Source organism: Channa argus, chromosome 9, assembly GCF_033026475.1.
Source record: "Channa argus isolate prfri chromosome 9, Channa argus male v1.0, whole genome shotgun sequence".
NCBI lineage: Eukaryota > Metazoa > Chordata > Actinopteri > Anabantiformes > Channidae > Channa > Channa argus.
This window is the reverse complement of record NC_090205.1, coordinates 27,728,670-27,748,591: the sequence shown is the minus strand read 5'-3', so window position 1 is coordinate 27,748,591 and position 19,922 is coordinate 27,728,670. Positions and strand designations below refer to the sequence as shown.

Sequence of the window (19,922 nt, the reverse complement as noted above, 5' to 3'; positions counted from 1 at the left end):
GTCCTCAAAAGACTTGAGACTCAACTTGGACTTGTGACTCTTCAAAAAAAAAAAAAATGAAGCCGAAGAGAGAATCGTGCACACATGCAGTTGATGAGAAGGCAGAGAACTGAGGCAGATCTCAGTAATCTCCATCCCCATTTCTCGACTTGAGGTCTTGACACCAGAGAGTGTGTTGTGATGACTGAAAGGTGCAGATGGGATCAGTCTGGCTATAAATTATAATATTATAATTAAAAAAAAAAATCAAGAATTTCAACAAACCTGTCATTGCAATAATGAAGAAAATAATAAGCAGATTGATCCATAATTGAAATATTTTTTTTGCAGTTAGATAAAAACAAATAGGGACCTCATCCAACTACAACAGTAAAACCATAGTTTTAAATTAAACTTTAAATTAAAGCCCAAATAATAATAATCTTATGATATATATTGCGCTGCAATAGACAGGTTTCTAGATTGAAAACTCTTCGTTTTATATATTATTAGTGATAATGCTAGTGAGACATAGACTAGCAATTCAGAACTTCATTATGTATTGTAAGATTTGTAGCTATAACATACAGACATAATTAAGGTGAATGTCTTGACAAAAACAATCTGAAACAGAATCAAGTCCAAGTCCAATTTGCAAACCTGCCACTGTGCTGACTAGCACATCTCAGCATGAAAAGATTATTATGATTGTTATTGTTATTATTATTATTTACCTCCAAATATCTCATGTCAAAAACAAATTCAGAGACGATTTCATCAGCAGAGGGTGACATTTCTCTGCAATAGAACTCACTGAGGAAGTTCAGTAACAGTGCCACACTTCACTTCCTCTTTGGTAAACACGAGTGTCTGGCAGTCCGTGCTTTATTTTTACTGTAATCTCACCTGGCTAATTTGTTTGTGTCCATATACACCTTGACATTTTGAGCCACGCACCTCTATTTACAGTAATATACCTTTGGCTTTTGTTCATTTATTTAGCTTGCAGAATATCTCATTAAAATAAACATGAAATGAAAAATGTAGTATCTCAAAATGTTTGAATATTTCATTTCAAGTTTGATACTGTGTATCTCTCCATTTATTTCCATTCACATAACCATAATTATGGGGAAGAGTGCTGACTTGACACTTGTCCAGAAAATGATCATTGACCTACAGTCAATTTGAGACTCATCAGTTAACCTAAAATTCATGTCCTTGGACAAAATGTGCAAAGTGTGTGAGTGGGGACTATATTGATTTGCTTTCACCAGGTAACTGTTCACCTGGTGGTGTGATTTGCCTGCAGTGGACACCCACCTAGTGGGATCGATACAATCTGTCCACCCACTATCTAGTTTTTCTTCACGCCTTTCACTACCCATTCTGAGCTATTCTTTTTGTTTTGTGATGACTTTCAGGAAATGCAACCAATGCAGGGCAGTACAGGCTCTGCAGTGGCAGACGAGTCTTAAGAAACGCTCTCTGACCTGTGAAGTCAAACGAGCAAATCCTATAAACTATTATTTAATACGCATAATCTAAAGTTAGAGAGGGCATATTATGCATACCTTTTGATTTATTATTTGAAATATTTATTATTTAATTCTTGGGCTCTACTGAAATAATTTAAGATGATTTACAACTCCAATGTATTACCTCTCTTTAAGCTGTGTGTGAAACAGTTACTTAACTGCTGTCTCTTTCTTAAGGACCCTCCACCTCAGGTTCGCTCTGCTGTGATTTGCCAGCTTGTCAGTGGGCTGAGCAGAGCAGTGACCCATAGAGCAAACCCAAAGAACAAAGCTATATTAATGTTAAGGACTGATGATGTTCATCAGTACTTGTGGGAAACATTTGGGGAGGTTGCAGAGAAAAATCTCAACAAGCTGCTGGAAAGTCTGACTGGTAACAGAACATACAGAGACACAAAACATTTTTTCTGCCTAATTTTTTTCACATTTATTCAGTGTCTTTGCACTTTGGTATTATTTATTATGGACAAAAACATCTTATGGGAGCCAATAGGGCCACTTTAAAACAGTTTGTACAGTGTGTTACATTTAACAACAACAAAACTGATTACTAATTTATGTTGTGTAGACTTGTGACATCACCAGCCTAACTGATGTAACTGACCAATCAGCTGCCCACACTTGGTTTTAATCAGCTGTTTCCCTGTTTCCTCTGCCTGCTCTTGATGGTGGTAGTAAAGTATAACAGAAAGTTTGAGAAAACTGCCACTATGCCTCTGTGCTACATGGAGAACTGGTGAGCAGTTACACTAAAAGCTACTTTTTGTACTTAAATATTGCGGTGGAGTATTATGTGGCCATGCAAATTCTATAGCTTTGATTTCTGCTACCACCACTAAAGTTTGAATGCAGTGAGCAGCACATACAAAAATCAGCTCACCTCTGTTGTGGTGATAAAGGGCAAAAATCGGTGAGGTGGATACTTGAGGATGAGCAATAACACCTCAGAGCAGTCTGAGGCTCAGTAAAAGATACCACCAGATGAACTGAAAGGTAAACCATCTTGATTTGTTAAAGGATAACTTCAGTCAACATGTGCAGCTGCGGTGACTCACAGTACTTCAGACTGCTATAAAATATGATGGGGATTTGGAAATCTTTTTAACAACTACTCAAGTAAGTGCTGTGGAAAAAAGACACATGTAATCCTAGTGGAGCAGTGTGTCTGGCTAATGTGAAGCACTAACAAGGTCATCTAGGCTTTGGAAAATTTGTTATTGGAAATAGGATTATTTTAGAAAAAAAGATGTTATCCTTGAAGACTTAGAAAATGTGAACCTCACATTTTAGTGAAAATTAAAAAAATATGTGAAATTAAAACATAAATTGAATTCATAGCCTCACAGGAAATTAGTGAGTAGTAAGTACATACTTAGACCATAACAACCCCCCCCCAAAAAAACTGAACTAACAAAAAAACACATGAATTAGTTCATTAGCTAATTGCAGATATAATTAAAACCTATATTTGATCATTATTTTCAACCAGAAATCAATTATTCCAAATTGTAAACATGACTTTATCCTATGTGATAAACTAAACATTTTCAGCATGAAAAAAAAATTATAATATTGTAAAAGTAGAATTAATGGAAGAGCTGCTGTATTGTACAGGTACCTAATAAAGTGGCCAGTGAGTGTATTTTTACCATTGAACTGTCATGTACTTAAGTGACTCCTGTAGTTATAACTTAATGGGATAGATCATTTACAGTGTCAGGAAGAGCAGGCAAGGTGTGGCACACATTCCTCTGAAACTACTTAACCAGTTTTCTCAAGTCTAATGCTATTTGTAGGAACCGGATTAAAAAAAAAAAAAAAAAAACTGCGGCCATGTAACAAAATGATTAATCAATCAATAAACTGGCCATAAATCAATATTTGACCGTATGACCACAATTAAACCGTGAACAGTCTGTGTGTAGGACAGTCCCCAAAAAGTAACTTACGTAGACACCAAGGTTTGGCATTAGAGGTGATTTATTGTGTATTCATGAATGTCCATTAAATACTGTACAAGGTATGGATATTACAACCTCAGCGATGCTTTGCTTTTCATTTCATTCACAACATGTTTAAACAAGGTTTCATCCGACGAGTGATGGGGTAACATGTTGAAGCAATGCAAAGTTTTAATATTTTATTTATGTAGCACCTTTCAAAGCAAACCAAGCTAGTTTTTTTTTCTACAAGCTCTGAAAGATCTAAAAGCTTGTTAAATTTTAGTGGATCCACTTGTGTCCTTCCAACACTTGTTGCCTTCAAATGTCATCCACGTACACTGTTATTAGAGAGTCAGGAAAGCATCGCTGGTGTTGGTAGTTATAGAGCAATAATAATAATAATAGAACAATAATGAGGCTGTTTAATAAACTTTAACAGGTACAATGAGCAGAGACAACCCTTCACATTTTCTATACCTTTACAAAAAAAAGGTTCATTGTAAGTTAAACATGAAGTCACAATCTGTATTTAACATGAATAAATGAGGTAAAACTTTGACAAGAATCACTGACTTTCAGTCCAGACCCATCCTCCAGATCCAACAAAAAAAAAAAAAGGTTTTTGATACAAATATTAAACAAACACAGGTAAAATGGCACAAAGATTCTATAAGAATCAAAAATTCAAAAACCAAGGATTAAAATGATTGTGGTAGAACAAAACAATTAATGAGAATGAAGCAGTTATCAGTTATACAAAAAGGCATATGTTGTTTTTATAAGTTACTACCTCTCTACCAATAATTCAAATCGAATGTCAATGAGTTAATGAAGAGGAAAAAAAATTCCAATAGATTTTACATGTACCTGCCAGTCACCAGGGCTACCTGAGCCACTACAGAATATTTACAGTACTCTTCACGTTTGAAGTGAACACCTGTGTCATTCCCTTTCACCGGCTCCACCTGTTCTCTGTCGGGACATAGTACAAACGGTGGAGGCAGGTATAATGTGGTAAGACCATGGAAACAACACACCAGCAGGTAATGTCTACTTTGTGTCTTCAGCCACTTTCACACCTGCCATAGACTCCTGACATTCTCCAGACTTTACCGGGATGTTGTGTATGTGAGAACGCAAATGTTCGAGTGAGACAGTCCAGAGAGTACCCAGACCTCATCCTGCAAGCCCCCCAGTACAAAGTCTGGATTATGTGCATTGAACACACTACTCTGTTATGAATTGTTTCTATCAGACAGCCACTGTATCAGCATCTTTCTTTTCGTTTTGGCAATCGGCTTTGATGTGCTGTCAACAGCACTGTTTCCCACAGCAAACCTTTTCTATGACATTGTGCCTCGTGTCGTCTGTACTTTCACTGAAATTAGGTGGCGTTTCTCCTGTGAGAATACTTCTGACTCTGACAATCTCCCTTTTATTGTTACATGTGCGAAACTACAACTCTAGACCTGATTCTCCAGGCATTTGCAGATTTCCTATGTGAAAGAGGCTTTTGATAGTTACATGATGATAGTTACATCCAACCTGACATTCTCAGCTGTAAACTCCAGTGCTGACACCTACACCCTGACAGAACACCAACCTCTTCCATGCCAAACAACTCTCAAAGCCTAGGATGTATGAAATATTCTCAACAGGTCAGACACATCCATTAGTTTCCTGCAGAACAAGGACAGTCTGCTAACACAGACCCCGAAGAAGCTCGGCATCTTGACGTTTCGAAACGTTTGGCTGTCAGACATTAGCCAGTCACAGAGTCCAGTCACATCTCACATTTTCCCTAACACACAATCATTACAGCCTTTTACTGGCTGAGATCAAAACTGCAGAAGCCACAGCTGAAGCTACACAGCCCACTTGTCACTTGCACTACACTAATACACCAAATTGTCTACCAAAGCAAAGATTTACACGCAATTTTCCCGTGTTTAAATAAGTAACAATGATTTCATAATGGGTTCTGAGAGCTTTTAAAACACAGACAACCTAAACGCTGCTGATTTAGACAGACATACAAACTTTCCGGTACTTTTCTTTTCCGCAAAATAACGTCTAAAATCCTTCCATGAGGTAACTGTCCCCTTAAGGGAATTGTGATTTCCCCAGCAGGGCCAAAACCCTGGGAACATTGGACAAATGTTACACACCACACCATCATAAAGTCGTCCTCAAAAACAATTGGACAACCAAACCTGAATTTATCATAGGTCCATCACGCATAAACTTTCTTGAAATGTTCCATTTTTATTTTAGCTACAAGCAAAGCTAAACAAACATCCCTTGTGTGCAGCGAGTGGATTAAGAGCTACATCCAGCAACAGGTGGAGAAAAGGCACACTGTACATTTTCCAAAACATCTTTCTCTTCCTCAACATCATCCTCACTCAGCGCTCAAGAAAAGCTGTCTCTTCTCTTCAGACACAGTCCACAATGGCCTTTTCTGTGCTCATAAATGGACTCTTAAGCCCCAGAGCAATGTCCTCCATCTTTAAGTGCTCCAGGTTAAAAAAGCCCCCTCGCAAGTCCTTGGCACCTTTGCAGGACTGACTGCTATTTGATTGCTGCGTCTTCAAACTGCACCCTGTAGAGTAAACTCCTGAGTCTTCACTGCTGCTGCTGTCCTGGCGATTGTGTCTGCTCGGAACATCAAGATGAAGTACATTTTTTCATTTGCTAATTCTTCTGCATTGTTTTATTTTATAAGCTATATACAGTACATATACACAGCAAATTAAATACATTTGAAGCCCTTGAAAATGTAATGACTATGTTATGAAATGCACTTGTTATGGTAGCGTGAAGACGCAAATTATAACACACCTGCTGTCTGGTTCCAGGTCTGATTGGGACATCAGCAGGGTCTCGGGACAAGGGTTGTGAATTTCTAGCATTGTTGATTCTGCACAAACAGTCACTTTAACAAACAGCAGCTCTGATTCTGCATCCCGGGGGAGGAGGTAAGGAATGTCAGAGTCAGGGTCAAGATCCTGGAACAATATAAATATATCAAATTTAGGAGGATAAACAAAAGTTACAATATATACTGTGAAAATAAAAGTGACCTGAGCACTTGTCTTTCACCCCTTTCTCCCATATATATCAGCTGTGTAAATGCACACTGGATGTCAAACTGTATCAAGCTGCAGATGCATACTTTCTTGAGAGGTGAAGGCAGTGAGACGGAGGGGAAGAATGTTTTCTTGATGATCTTGTAGCACCAAAAGAAGCTGTAGAGTGAGAGCAGCATCACCAGAAACCACAAGATCAGAGATCCCAGGAAGATCAAAAAGATCTGCCACCATGGAGTATCACCTGTGGGGGTGTAAACACACATACACAGTTAAAGTACTGTTGAAGAAATTGGTTATTTTCTGTTAATGGTGTGTTAAATGTTTTCATGTGTCCATGTGTGTTAAATGTGTTTCCATGTATTCTTTTAACAATCTGTGTCTGGTGTCTAAAGTGACATGTGAAGTGTAGTGCAGGGTGTCATCAGTCCTCAAAGTATCGGCCTGATCTGTGTGAGGGTGCAAACTGCATAAGCTGAGCGGTGATCTGCGAAGCGGCATTTTTATTTAGTCAATTTGGTGAATAGAATGCAAAAACTACACGTGATCTTGTCTAAACAAATTAACTGGACAGTTACGTGAAAGAATAAATGACTCTGTTTGCATGGACTTAAGTAACAGGGGTATTCAGAGAAATCAGCTTTCTCGGGGTTTAGATGCACAAAAAACCTGGTTACCTGAAATCCATGTATACATGTAGCACAATAGTAACCTGAGTCTCCTCCACCTCGTAGTTATTGTACAAGCCTTATTTTACAGATTTGAACTGTATAGTGATGGAAAACACTGCTTTCTCTCTCTCTCTCTGTGTGTGTGCCCGTGATGGAAAATCATGTATTATTAAATGATGATTACATTTAATCCTTAGCATTTTACCTAGTTATAATAACTTGCTTATCAAAGTGCTGGAAAGGGAAATGGTTTCCATAAAGAGGGAAAGGGCCGGGGGCAGTGTCCTGAGGGTGGAGGATGGTCAGAAGGTTATAAAATTATGTGTGAATGTATGAAGTTTAGAACTGTATTTGACAGAGAATTGAAACTCTGTCGATGTTCTTCTCTCTTGCAAGATAATAAAACCCTAAAATACATATTGGGTGTTGAAGCTTCTTTACTAGTTACACATGAGGTATCTAGGACCAGAAATTGTCACTTTGCCATGACACTGTGTGTATTGGTGTGTTCGTGTCGCAGCAGGCTGACAGGTAGAAAAGCGCTATATAAGCACAGACCTTTTACCATTTACCAGAACAGTGTAAATGTTAAAAATCTGAAAAGTGACTTATTGAGTGATTATATGAGAGGCTTTGTGTAGATTAAATTCTTTGTCAAACCTTAGGCAGACTTTGTTTTTTAAAATGAGGCGGCATTGCCCTGTCAAACATCTCTACTTTCATTCATTCTTTCACTCAGCTGCATGCAGCTTACTGTCTGCAGCCTTTGGTTCTGCACATCTGCAGTTGGAGAAAGCTGATTACAAACCTGGTTACGCATATACACGGCAGAGTAATGAGAGTTCAATCAGCGTTTCCTGAAAGAGATCTACCTAAGAAAACCACATGACACCCGAAAAAGCTGACTGTAACTTGGTTACTTAAGTCCATGTAAACCCACTCAATAACCAGTTTGTTCATAAACATTTACATTTGTGGAAAGAACTGGAGCAGGTTTACTCAAAGTAAAGAGCTAATTTTGACTTCACAGTCGCAGTTTAAATTTCATGTTAAATTTTAAAAATGGTAGAATGCAAAATGTGCGTTACTGAAATATACTGATCCTTTAATGATTAATAGATCTTTATGAATCAAATGACAGCCCCTTCTACATCACAATGAAACAGGGGACATTTTTTCATACTTAGGAGAGCGGAACTCGTGAAAACAAATGCCTGAAATGATTACTGGCTTTTAATCCTACATAAATTTCAAAACTTATTTAGTGAAATTTGAGTGGTCAATCAGCAAAACATGAGTAGCTCTGAGCCATTTTACTTTTGTAAAAGTAGCTCTCAGGGGAAAAAGGGCTTGACACCCTTGTTATAGAGGATTTAAATGCTTCACTGTTAAATATACAAAAAAAAAATTAGGAATCAGCAACATGTAGGTAATAATTAAGGACCCAGTGATGACTCCACCATTAAACGTGCTGAGTTGCTCTTGTTCATACAAGTTCTTCCATCATTGTCTATGTGTCTGTGCCTTAAAACGTATGTTACCTTCGGTCTGCATGCACAGGGGTGAAGTGAAGCTGCTGCTCTTATTGTAGAAGTCGTACCGTGACTGGACCTTTACACAGTACCAAGTCCACGGCTTTAGGTTTGGCAGAGTAACCAAGTTAGCACTCTTACTCAAGCTCTGGACCTAAGAATGAGTGAGAGACATAATTTAAACTTAATTATTTCATTTCAGATATTTATGAACAAACACACTACAGTTAGAGTCAAAGTTTGGATGCCAGCTGGTAAATCTTATTAGGACATGTGGCAGCTGTGGGTCAGTTGTTACAGCAATTGCCCACGAACCAGGATCCAGCTCCTGCCACTTTGCAAAATTTGCTGCCACGACGCTGACGCTTTTTTGCAACTGGATTCCCCTGGTTGAACTTTCAAGGAGGAGCGTTTCTGTAGTTCCAGAGAAAACTTAAAATTTTTCTGTTTATCCTGTGCATTTCTTGTACAAACATTAAATACACTTAGATTCATTAACAAATGTAGTTCTGGATTCAGCTTAGATAAATAACTTTGCCCCTATTTTCTCTTTATTAACACCAACATCCCTAAAAATCAACATAGAGTATAGACTAAATAATTACTAAGGCAAGAACTTGTTTAGAAGAGCACATAGTTCTCCATAAATCTTGCCTCTTAATTTTTCTCTCAAAGTGCACCTGATTGCTCCATATACCTTTAAAATGTAAAAAAATATGGCCCCTGGATCCCCATAGAGGGTCTGAGGTTTATCCACCACAGTCTCGCAAAATCCTGGGGGAAACACTAGATTATAGTAGAATTCTAAGTAGAATTATGCAACATTTAAACAAAACCAATCATAAAACAGAGGATTGTTACTTTAGTTGTCATTAGGGTTAATGTGACCTTTAACTAAATAATTCTACATACTTGCCCCATGTGCATCAGCTCTGGGTTATCTTAGGACATATTCCAGTAACTTCCCTTGTTGTCAAACCAGTTTTCAGTCAAGCTATTTTTTCTGCTGCATGTCTCTTGTTGCTGGGCTTTTTCTTCCTCAATAGAAATTCAGTAGTTGCTCACAATGCCCTGCTCTGTGAAACAGCGACTTCATGCAAGCTTTATGCAAATATGATGTCACGGAGTGCGGTGACAGCTGGTTGATAGCCATGGGTGAATTTTAAACGAAACAGAAGAAAAGTTGATAGCTGCAGTTTCTTCATTTTTTACCAAGTGTGTACATATTATGTAATATAAGGCAGAGCATAGTTTGTAAAAAGCAAATGCACAACATACAACCAGAATCACGGTATTGCCTCAGTTAAGTGACAGCCAGCTATTTTGTCTACGTATGACTTTAAGCTGAATGTTTGGATTAATGTTTGTGTAATAGATGTGATAGATGCATATAGCCAAACAAAAAAAGTAGCCGGTTGGATCATCTAGGAAAAAAGCATTTGTTGGGCACCATTTTTAAGAAGTGGACTAAGTAACTTCCTTGTCAAACCTGTTTTCAGTCAAACTTGGCTGATGCATAATATAAAGGCGGCTACCAGGAAATACTGGCACCACACAAGACCAAATAGTCATTCTCACGTGAGATTCAGACACTTTGTAGCACAGACAGGAAACACCTCTGCAAGGCACATGGGGCACATATCAAAGTCAACAACTGAACACTATTCAAAATATACATAACAGAAACCAGGTGCTGTGAGAAGAGGGCTTCACTATGTGCCTTTAGGGACTGAAGACAAAAAAGGAAGTGAGTGGGAGAAACTGCTGGGTACTTTCTACTGTTGCAACATCTCTATGAGGACATCTCTGGTCTGATTTGTCTGATTTGATTTATGTAAAGGCTATTCTGTCACAATACTTTATGCAATGGCTTAGTGTTTGTTAAAAGGATCAGTGTGATGCTTTTACATTAAGTACCTGTATGTCTGCAGAGTTCTCCCAGTACAGGATGTGGTAGTACAACGTTGCAATGTGGTCCTTCATGCTGATGTTGGTACTGGTCAGAGGGTCTGAGATGTAAACATCCAGGTCGCCTCCAGCACGCGCAAGGCGCACTGCAGTTGGAGGACCCAGAGCAGCTAGCAGGAGCAAAAGAAAAACAAGACATGAGATCTAAGGGGGGATAGATTTGGACTTACTGTACAGTGTGTACCTGATTATCCTGACTCCTCTTCAGACAAGCTTTTAACTGACTGGCCCCTTATGTATTTTAAGTTTTATTGTCTGTACTATTTCCTCTTTTTTTACATTTTGTGAAGCACTTTGTGATTTTATCTGTGAAGGTTGATATATATATATATATATATATATATATATATATATATATATATATATATATATATATATATATATATATATATATATATATATATATATATATATATATATATATATATATATATATATATATATATATATATATATATATATATATATATACACACACACACACACACACACACACACACATTTTATGTACTTACAAATTTGTACTACAGAAATATACTGCAGTGTTTCCCCTACACTGGTGCAAGCATGGCGGCACACCATGGCTACAAAACAGCCAAAAAAAATGTATCTAGTGACGTTACGTTCAAGACCAATCCGCTTCTTTTTTATGTGTTCCAGGTTGGTACAAAGGGATCTGAGAGCCACTGGTCCACTGCTGCAACAGTCTTTCTTATAACTGTCTGAATACAGTTATTCTGTCCCTCATCCCACTGTCCTTACACTCATCTTCATGTCATCTCTCTCTCTCTCTTTCTTACCATCTATATCAGGGCAGAATTCCTTCATCTCCCAGTTAGAGTGACTCCCGTTAGCATTGGCTCGTACACGGAGGACGTAGATGCCCAGGTAGTGCAGTTGGAGAGGTGTAAGGTCACATGACATGCGTGATGTCTCCTCACATGCTGTAAACCATTTTAAAATCTTCTTTGACTTCAGCTTGTACTTCCTGAGGAGAAAAAAATAAAATAAACACAAAAGGCCTTCAGACTGTATCATGCTAACTGAAAATACAGTCTTCAAGCAGACATACTAAATTTAATTAGAATCAAAAAGTACAAAGAAAGCTTAGTCATTGCAGGGGTTCAAACTGGTGCAAATTTCAATTTGTGCAATTTTGGATTTTACAACACCGCACAGGCTTAACTTAATCAGATTTGAACACACTGTAAACATTTATTTTTCATTTTCATGTTCATTTATTTTTCAATTAAAATAAAATATGAATCATACACTGCAGTCTGCCCTTAGTTAATTTTGTTATGCTCAACAGGCTGATCATAAGAAACTGATGACTATAAGTCAACTTCTGTCTCAGTTTGCCACTGAAACAAAAATTAAAAATGGTCTGTTGAGTATGTTAACACATCTCCTCAGTATTATTTGTTGGCTTCTTAATGGATAATGTATGTATAAGACTTACCCAACATATTGTGTGGTGAAGGTGACAGCATGACTCTGGGGCCAGTCCCAGCTCAGTGTGTAATTGGTATTCAAAGTGATCAAGGACACATTTTGTGGTGGGGCCAGCTCTGCTCCACCTAAAGACAAAAAGTGTTTGTTTTAGCCACAGCTGCTGACTGCAGTTTGTGTGGTTTTTCCTCCTCAATAGAAATTCAGTAGGCTAAGGATGGCCTGCTCTGTGACACGGCGACAAAATGACGTCCATAACTTGACAGAAATAACTTTTTTAAAGGCTTTATGCAAATACGATGTCACGGAATTCAGTGGCAGCTGGTTGAGAGCTGCCTGTTGACTCCAGTGGGAAATGCAGCAGAGTCAGCTTACTACTTAACACAAATGAATTTTAAACGAAACACAAGAAAAGTTGATAGCTGCAGTTTCTTATTTACCCAGTGTGTACATATTATGTAATGTAAGGCAGAGCATAGCATGTAAAAAGCTAATGTGTTCATCACAACATACATCCAGAATCACGGCGACAGCCAGCTATTTTGATAAAAGGTGGGATGGATATTTCCTCTCTTCTAGGAAAAAAAGCATTTGTTGGATTAAGTCATAATTGGTTGTCTAATGAGTATTTGAGACAGCTGGATGTTATTTGTGGTATTGAGGCAAAATTAACTGCAGTGTGTTTGTTCATGGTAATAAAAGAATATGTCAGTCAGTTTAAAATGGTGGCTCACTGAAATGCTTTTAGCATCGTTTATAGTTTTTGAACATAGAGAAGAATAATAATAAACAGTATACAGAGTTTGATGCACTGTACACGCAATATTCAGGCACCATTCTGCCAATAATAATATACAGTATCATCAGCCATATCAATTTACAAGCTTGTTTGTTGCATGTAAATATAAAGTTATGCTGCAGGGTGCACAGCATGTAAACATCCAAAACAGGAAGTGTTCTACAAACCACTGAACATTTTACCCCACAGCATTACAAAAAAAGATTACAAAAGTGTAGAAGTGCTTTCAAACTGTATGGAAATCGTTTTTGTAACTTTTGTTGAGTAATTAGGAGACTGCACTAAAACATTTTGTGCCAGTCTTTTTCTTGTGTTTTCTTTTCTTTGGTGGTCAGAATGAACTTGATAAGCAATAGAAACAGAAACATATACAAAAAGATAAAACAAGAACATTAAAATTTAGAATGCTTACAAATGAAAACAAAAGAAAAACAAACTCATGCGGATATGGGTAATATTTGATGAAACATCTGACCTCAAGAAAGATGAACTAATCAAGTCAGAATAGAAAACCATAAATGTTTGGCTGTTTCAGGGGCTGACACCTGTGTGCAGACAAAGAAAATTTAAAAAGGAAGTATGTGACCTCAAGTAATTCAACAACATCCGCAGCTTAAAAAAGGGGGGAGAAACGTGTTTCAAATGTCTACATGAAATAGAAGCAGAAGCATAACAAAAGGAAATATTTGTGTAGAAAGCTTTGGGGAGGGAGATGGCTATTTCCCCTCCTGTCTCAGATTTGTGCAAGGTTGTGTATGTATGTCTGAGTTTGTTAATTCTCAGTGGAGTCAGAGATTACACGATATTTTCCTTTTTTGGTTTCTGTGATCTCATTTTCTCAGCTACGGCTCAATTTTACATTCAATTCAAATTAACTTTATTTATATAGCGCCAATTCACAACAAAGTCATCTCAAGGCACTTTACAGAATAAAGTCAAGACTATAAAGATGTATAGAGAGAACCCAACAATTTCCCCTTGAGCAAACCCATAGGCAACAGTGGAGAGGAAAAACTCCCTTTAACGGTGGAAAGCTCCAGCAGAACCAGGCTCAGGGTGGGCGGCCATCTGCCTTGACCGGTTGGGGTGAGTGGAAAGTGAAGAGAGGAAAGAAAAAGAGCAACAAAGACAAGGAGGAAAGGAGCTCAGTGCATTGGGGGGTGGGTCCCCCAGCAGTCTAAGCCTATAGCAGCATAACTATAACTAACTATATGCTTTATTAAAGAGGAAGGTTTTACGCCTAGACTTAAGTCTAAGAGGGATTGGGGCCTTCCTGATGATTATACTTCATGAAGTCATTGCTGATCAGAGTTAAGGGAAAACTTGGCTCAACAGAACTATGGCTCTTAGGTAGCCTGGCTACAGTGCTGAACAGAAACCGGGGGTTTTTCTTGTTTTCTTCTATTAATGATGAATAATATGCTGTTCTGGCATCACAGACTTTTTTGTACATTTTTAAACTGTTTTTCAAGGCTAAATGAGATTCTTCTAAATTTCTGGAACAACACTTCCTTTCTAACTTTCGTGTTGCCTGTTTTAAATTGCGTGTTTGTGAACTATACCAGGGAGATCACCTCTGCTGGTTTACTGCCTTCTTTTTCAGAGGGGGGACACTACTAAGTATTGTATTGTGGGGCTTCAGAATTGTCAACAAAATAATCAACTTGTGCAGGAGTAACATTAAGGAGACTACTTTCCATTGTATTGACAAAAGGTGAGGCAAATGATTTGTTTACAGCTTTTTCACTTAAGCATAGTGGAATTTTTCCCAAACTGCTGTATAGTTCTTTATTGTAAATTCAAATGTTATTAAAAAATGGTCAGACAGAAGAGACTTGTGAGGAAATACTGTTAATTTTTCCGCTTCAATTCAATAGATAAAGTACTTTAGTACTTTATCTGTACAAAGCACTAAATCCGATAGAAAATCAGAAAATTCAATCAAAAACTCTGAATAAGGGACTGGAGGAAGGTACACGATAACAAATAATAGTGGTTTTTGAGTTTTCCAGTTTGGGTGTGAAAGGCTAAGAGTAAGGCTCTCAAATGAGTTATAACTATGTTTAGGTCTAGGGTTTATTGATAAGCTACAATGGAAGATTGCTGCTACTCCTCCACCTCAGCCTGTGCTTCTAGGAACATGATGATTAATATGACTTGGGGGGTGTTGACTCATTTTAACTGACATATTCTTCCTGCTGCAACCAAGTGTCAGTGAGACAGAATAAATCGAATTGATGATCATTTATTAAGTCATTTACTAACAGAGATTTAGAAGAGAGAGATCTGATATTTAATAATCTACATTTAATAGTTTTGGGGTTTTGTTCTGTAAGAGGAGTAGTCTTAACTTTTATTAGGTTATTATGATTAACTCCTCTTGTTGTCATATTTACTTTATGTAATTTAGTTGGTCGGGGAACAGACACAGTCTCTATAGGTATGTGGGAGTTTTGGGGGGCTGATGGTTGTAAGGACAGGCAGAGAGGAGTGTAGGACTGGATCTCTGCATCCTAGGCTCAACTCTGGATTGTCATTCATCTCTCCTAATTGTCCATGTAGTTCACATCGCTTGCTGGACTCCACCTAGACAGCCAGTGGTTGAATGACGACATGCGGCTGTACATGTAGTACACCAACAACAACTAAGACCGACACGTTAGTTGTTAACTGTTGTAAAGACAAAATGCCTCATAAAGGCACCAAGGAATTTTAACAATTTAGTGTTTATGACTCATAATTACAAATTGTACAAATTATGTGTTAAATGTTTCCCTGCGCTGATGTGTTTTTAACTGTGGGCAACAGCATTAGAATATACTCAAAACCTTAGTATAAAGAAAAAGTCCCCTCTGCCACTGCAGATAGATTCCATAGCACTTACTGTCACTGGACCTCAGGTTATGAAGGTGTGGCACATCATTCTAAGTGCATCTGTGAATCATGTCATGAAACAGAATGGCCGCAAAAATGACTCAGTGACTCATAAAACAGGTAGAGTGGGTAAAGTAGATGCCTACTGTAAGTTGGGTAATCTCAAAGTTTCCACAGAACATTTCCCATTTATTTTTGGATCAGTAACCACATCCTGCTGTGAATTTTACACTTTATAACTATCAGAAAGTTATGAAGTGGTGAACTGTAATACTGAATGTGTAATATTTATATTATTAGTCAACCTGCTCATACTTGTACCAAACAGCTTGTAACAAAAACAGCTCATACCAAACAGTGGTATTTGTGCATCTCTATTCCCTTCAAGGAAAAGCTAGAGTAGGGGACTGCGGCTTCACGAATAAACATTTTTAGGCAGCAAACTCAATTTCAACCCCTTTGGAATCTAACTTTTACATGACAGTAATTCTGTTGTGTTTGTAACAGCAAGGATATGCACTGCATCAAACCAAGCACTTCCCTTTAAGTTGCATCAAAGAATGCTGTACACAAACAAAACACAACCAAAGCAGGTTTCTTCACTATTCAAAAAGATTTTGTCTCATAGAGAATCACTGAAAGAGGAATAGCTCTTAATAGATGTGCATTTGGTCCAGTAGTTTTATTTAAATTCATGTGTAGGTGTAGGTCTCTGGTGCACATGTTTTATGGCCCTAAAAATGGATTTTTTTAGTATATGTGCCACTGAGCAACTTTCATATGAGTCAACATGTCATGTTGTATCTAGTTATAATAATAATTGATGTTGTTGGCCCTTAGAGGAGGATGGCTAAACTCTGTCAAACATTAGCTGGAAAATGGTGATATTGTTTTTACTGGTTGGAAAGAGGAACAAAGTCGCAGACTAGGCAGAAACTATTATTAACTGAGCATAAAGACAAACTTTTTTCCCCCCAAGTTTTCTTGGAAGTAAAGAGCTGGGTGTTAATATACCCCAGTTAAGCTTGATGAACACTTTGTGTTACAACAGATACACTGTATGCTATGTTGACACCTTGCTGTAATTCTATTTGCACGTATAAACCATGTATGGACTGACTTCTAGCACTAACACGTAATAACTGGTGTCAAAGTGATCAAAATTTGAAATCAACATCACTACGGAAATGAGCATGTGTATGGCCTCCACAGGAATCCTGTGGAATTTTGAAATATTATCAGGAGTATAAAATGTTCTGCACTTATATAGCGCTTTTCTACCTATTGGAACTCAAAGCGCTTTACACTGCTTCCTATTCACCCATTCACACACACAATCACACACACACACACTCATACACCGATGGGGGAGCTGCTATGCAGCTGGCCAACACTCACCGGGAACAACTAAGTTGGGGTTCAGTGAAGTTGGGGTTCAGTGTCTTGCTCAAGGACAATTCGACATGTGACCGGATTAGCCGGGGATTGAACCAACAACTGTGAGATTGGTGGACAACCAGTGCCACTGTCGCCCCTCCACAGTATATCAGGAAGTGATAAAAATATATAACTACACTGTTTACCAAGTCACATTACAACAATACTTTTACTGTATTTTAATGTATTCATTTTCAATCTGATTGCATGAAAATATTTTGATATACAAATCTAATTGGAGAGAGCCACTTACATTACATTTGAATGTCACTGAACACATCTGACACCAACATGACATGACTTCAACAATACAGCTGTTTACCAAATGCATTTGCTATAAACTATATGTAAATATAAATAAATATATTTGCTATAACCTATATAGGTTATGTATGTTTGCTGACCTCGTCACACCATTTTGGCAGCTTGAGCCAAGTAGCAGCTCAAGTAGATTTGGATAATACCCCGATAGCAAATGAATGTTTTATTCTCGGTCATTCATATAAAAGTCCAAGCTGTACGTGGGATTCTGCAGTGGAAAGTGTTTTTGTATTGACGTTAGCGGTTTAGCTAACATTCCTGCGGGACTTCGATATTACTACAATCTACGTGAATACACCCCCACTTTTTTTCGAAGACATGGGATTTGAGAAATGGAATTATACGACACTTTGATTAAAAACACGGTTAGCGTGTGGCACTATAACGTTGTGTGTACTGTGTGGGCCTGGTGTGTATCCTCATTAGAGAACGGACCGAACACACAGCAGTCCGAAACAAGGAAACCAACGAACATTAGCATGGAAGGTACAGCAGCTTACCGACGATGGTTTGCAGGCCCCAAATGAGCAGGCAGACAAATGAAGCAGCAAACATGGTTGAAATGTTTGCCAGGGGCTCACGGGTGAACACCGACAGTTTTTCATTTGCTCATCCCTGTCCAGAGTCGGCTAGGACAGACTTAACTCAGGGATCCGCTGATATGTCCATGCAGAGTGCTGACTGAGAGTGAACGCAACTTGGTGATTATGGAAGTTCCGGTTGCGGTTTCAAAATAAAAAACCGGTCGAACCAACATTGAAGCACGTAGCTCCGACTGTGTAAACAGCGAGATAAAATTAAAATACGTGTATACTTTCACGTAATCGTAAACGTAATATTATTAATAATATTAATAGCGTCATATTATCACATTTATTATACAATATTATAAGGCTTAAAATGTTGGTTAAAAAAGTTTCTTTTTTTTACTTAGTAATTTTGAACATTTTAACACACTAACACAGTGCGTGGGTGACTGTGGCTCAGGAAGCTGGAGCGGTTGTCCACCAATCTCACAGTTGTTGGTTCAATCCCCGGCTCCTCCGGTCACATGTCAAAGTGTCCTTGAGCAAGACACTGAACCCCAACTTAGTTGCTAGTTGAGTGTTGGCCAGCTGCATAGCAGCTCCCCCATCGGTGTGTGAGTGTGTGTGTGATTGTGATTGTAAATGGGCGCTTTGAGTGCAGATAGGTAGAAAAGCGCAATAGAAGTGCAGAACATTTACATGTGAAATGTTCACTAATATAGAATTTCTGTAAGTGCTAGTACATAGTGTATGACTGTAAATTTAGATTGTCTTTGGTGGGCAGATTTGTGACATCAAGCCTATATCAACAGAAGACTATGTAAGAGGAGGTTATCAAACATTAGTATCTATAAAATATAGCAGTGTTCACCAGAAATTAAAAAAAAAATCTTTAGTTAACACATTTATTGTGAAATGGACAAACACAATAACATGCTATATGCTAGTACTCCGCAGCAATGTTTACATTGTATATAAATGTATATATTTACTTTATGTACATTATCTCTGCTATCAGTCTGTATGACCATCTTGGCTATGATCCCCTCAAGTTCTGCTCTAACTACTCAAACACTGAAGACACAATTACAGAAAATACAAATGCACAGTTTACTCATGCTCAGTAACATTAGTAGAATTAGTGGCATTGTAGTTTTAACAGATGTAGTCGTATAACATTATTAGTGGTCTCCTAAAATAAAATGTCATATTTCAATGCAAACTCAATCATACATTGTCACTATCTAAACAAATGCATAATGCTACCTGGCATTAAACTAAAGCCATTTTAGGCTACCACTAACTTCCCAAACCTTGTGAGCAAACACTTATAATGTAATTTAAAGGACAAAAACCTCTGCATTTGAACGCCTGCTTTATGCCACTTTTCTCTACATCTGTGTGCATGAGAGCATAAAGAGAGAGGTAGCGAAGAGACTGTGAGCAACATCTGCAGCAACTGGATGCATCTGTGGAGCGATGAAAAGACAATCTGTTCCATTATTCTGATCCATGTCATTATCTGAGACAGAGACTCACTGTTGGCGAGAGAATATTTATTTCAGTTCCCACCTACTCAAAACAAAGCGTGGACATGAACAAAGCATTTAAGCATGGCTTGTACAGTAGACAGTGGCACTTTCCCGTGGATATTCGTGGAGTATCAAAAACATTATTGAGGTTTTCCTTTTCAGAAGAGCTCTAAATTGTTTACGTGTAGTATTTAAGGGCAGAGCATAACTAATGTTAACATGTCATAATATGCATTTATAGTCAAATAGTCAAGAGTAAA

General features: G+C 37.9%; 1 protein-coding gene across 1 annotated transcript; it reads right to left on the bottom strand.

The window, feature by feature from the left end:
* Positions 1–3,479: 3,479 nt before the first annotated feature.
* LOC137133482 (interferon alpha/beta receptor 1b-like) lies at positions 3,480–18,319 on the bottom strand. The gene is made up of 8 exons (XM_067517145.1): positions 18,104–18,319; positions 12,183–12,300; positions 11,521–11,708; positions 10,670–10,830; positions 8,762–8,906; positions 6,636–6,793; positions 6,302–6,468; positions 3,480–6,115 (listed from the first exon to the last, which is right to left on the bottom strand). Exons 1-8 carry the CDS (start codon positions 18,156–18,158, stop codon positions 5,896–5,898), a joined length of 1,212 nt encoding a protein of 403 aa, XP_067373246.1. The 5' UTR covers positions 18,159–18,319; the 3' UTR covers positions 3,480–5,895.
* Positions 18,320–19,922: the final 1,603 nt, after the last annotated feature.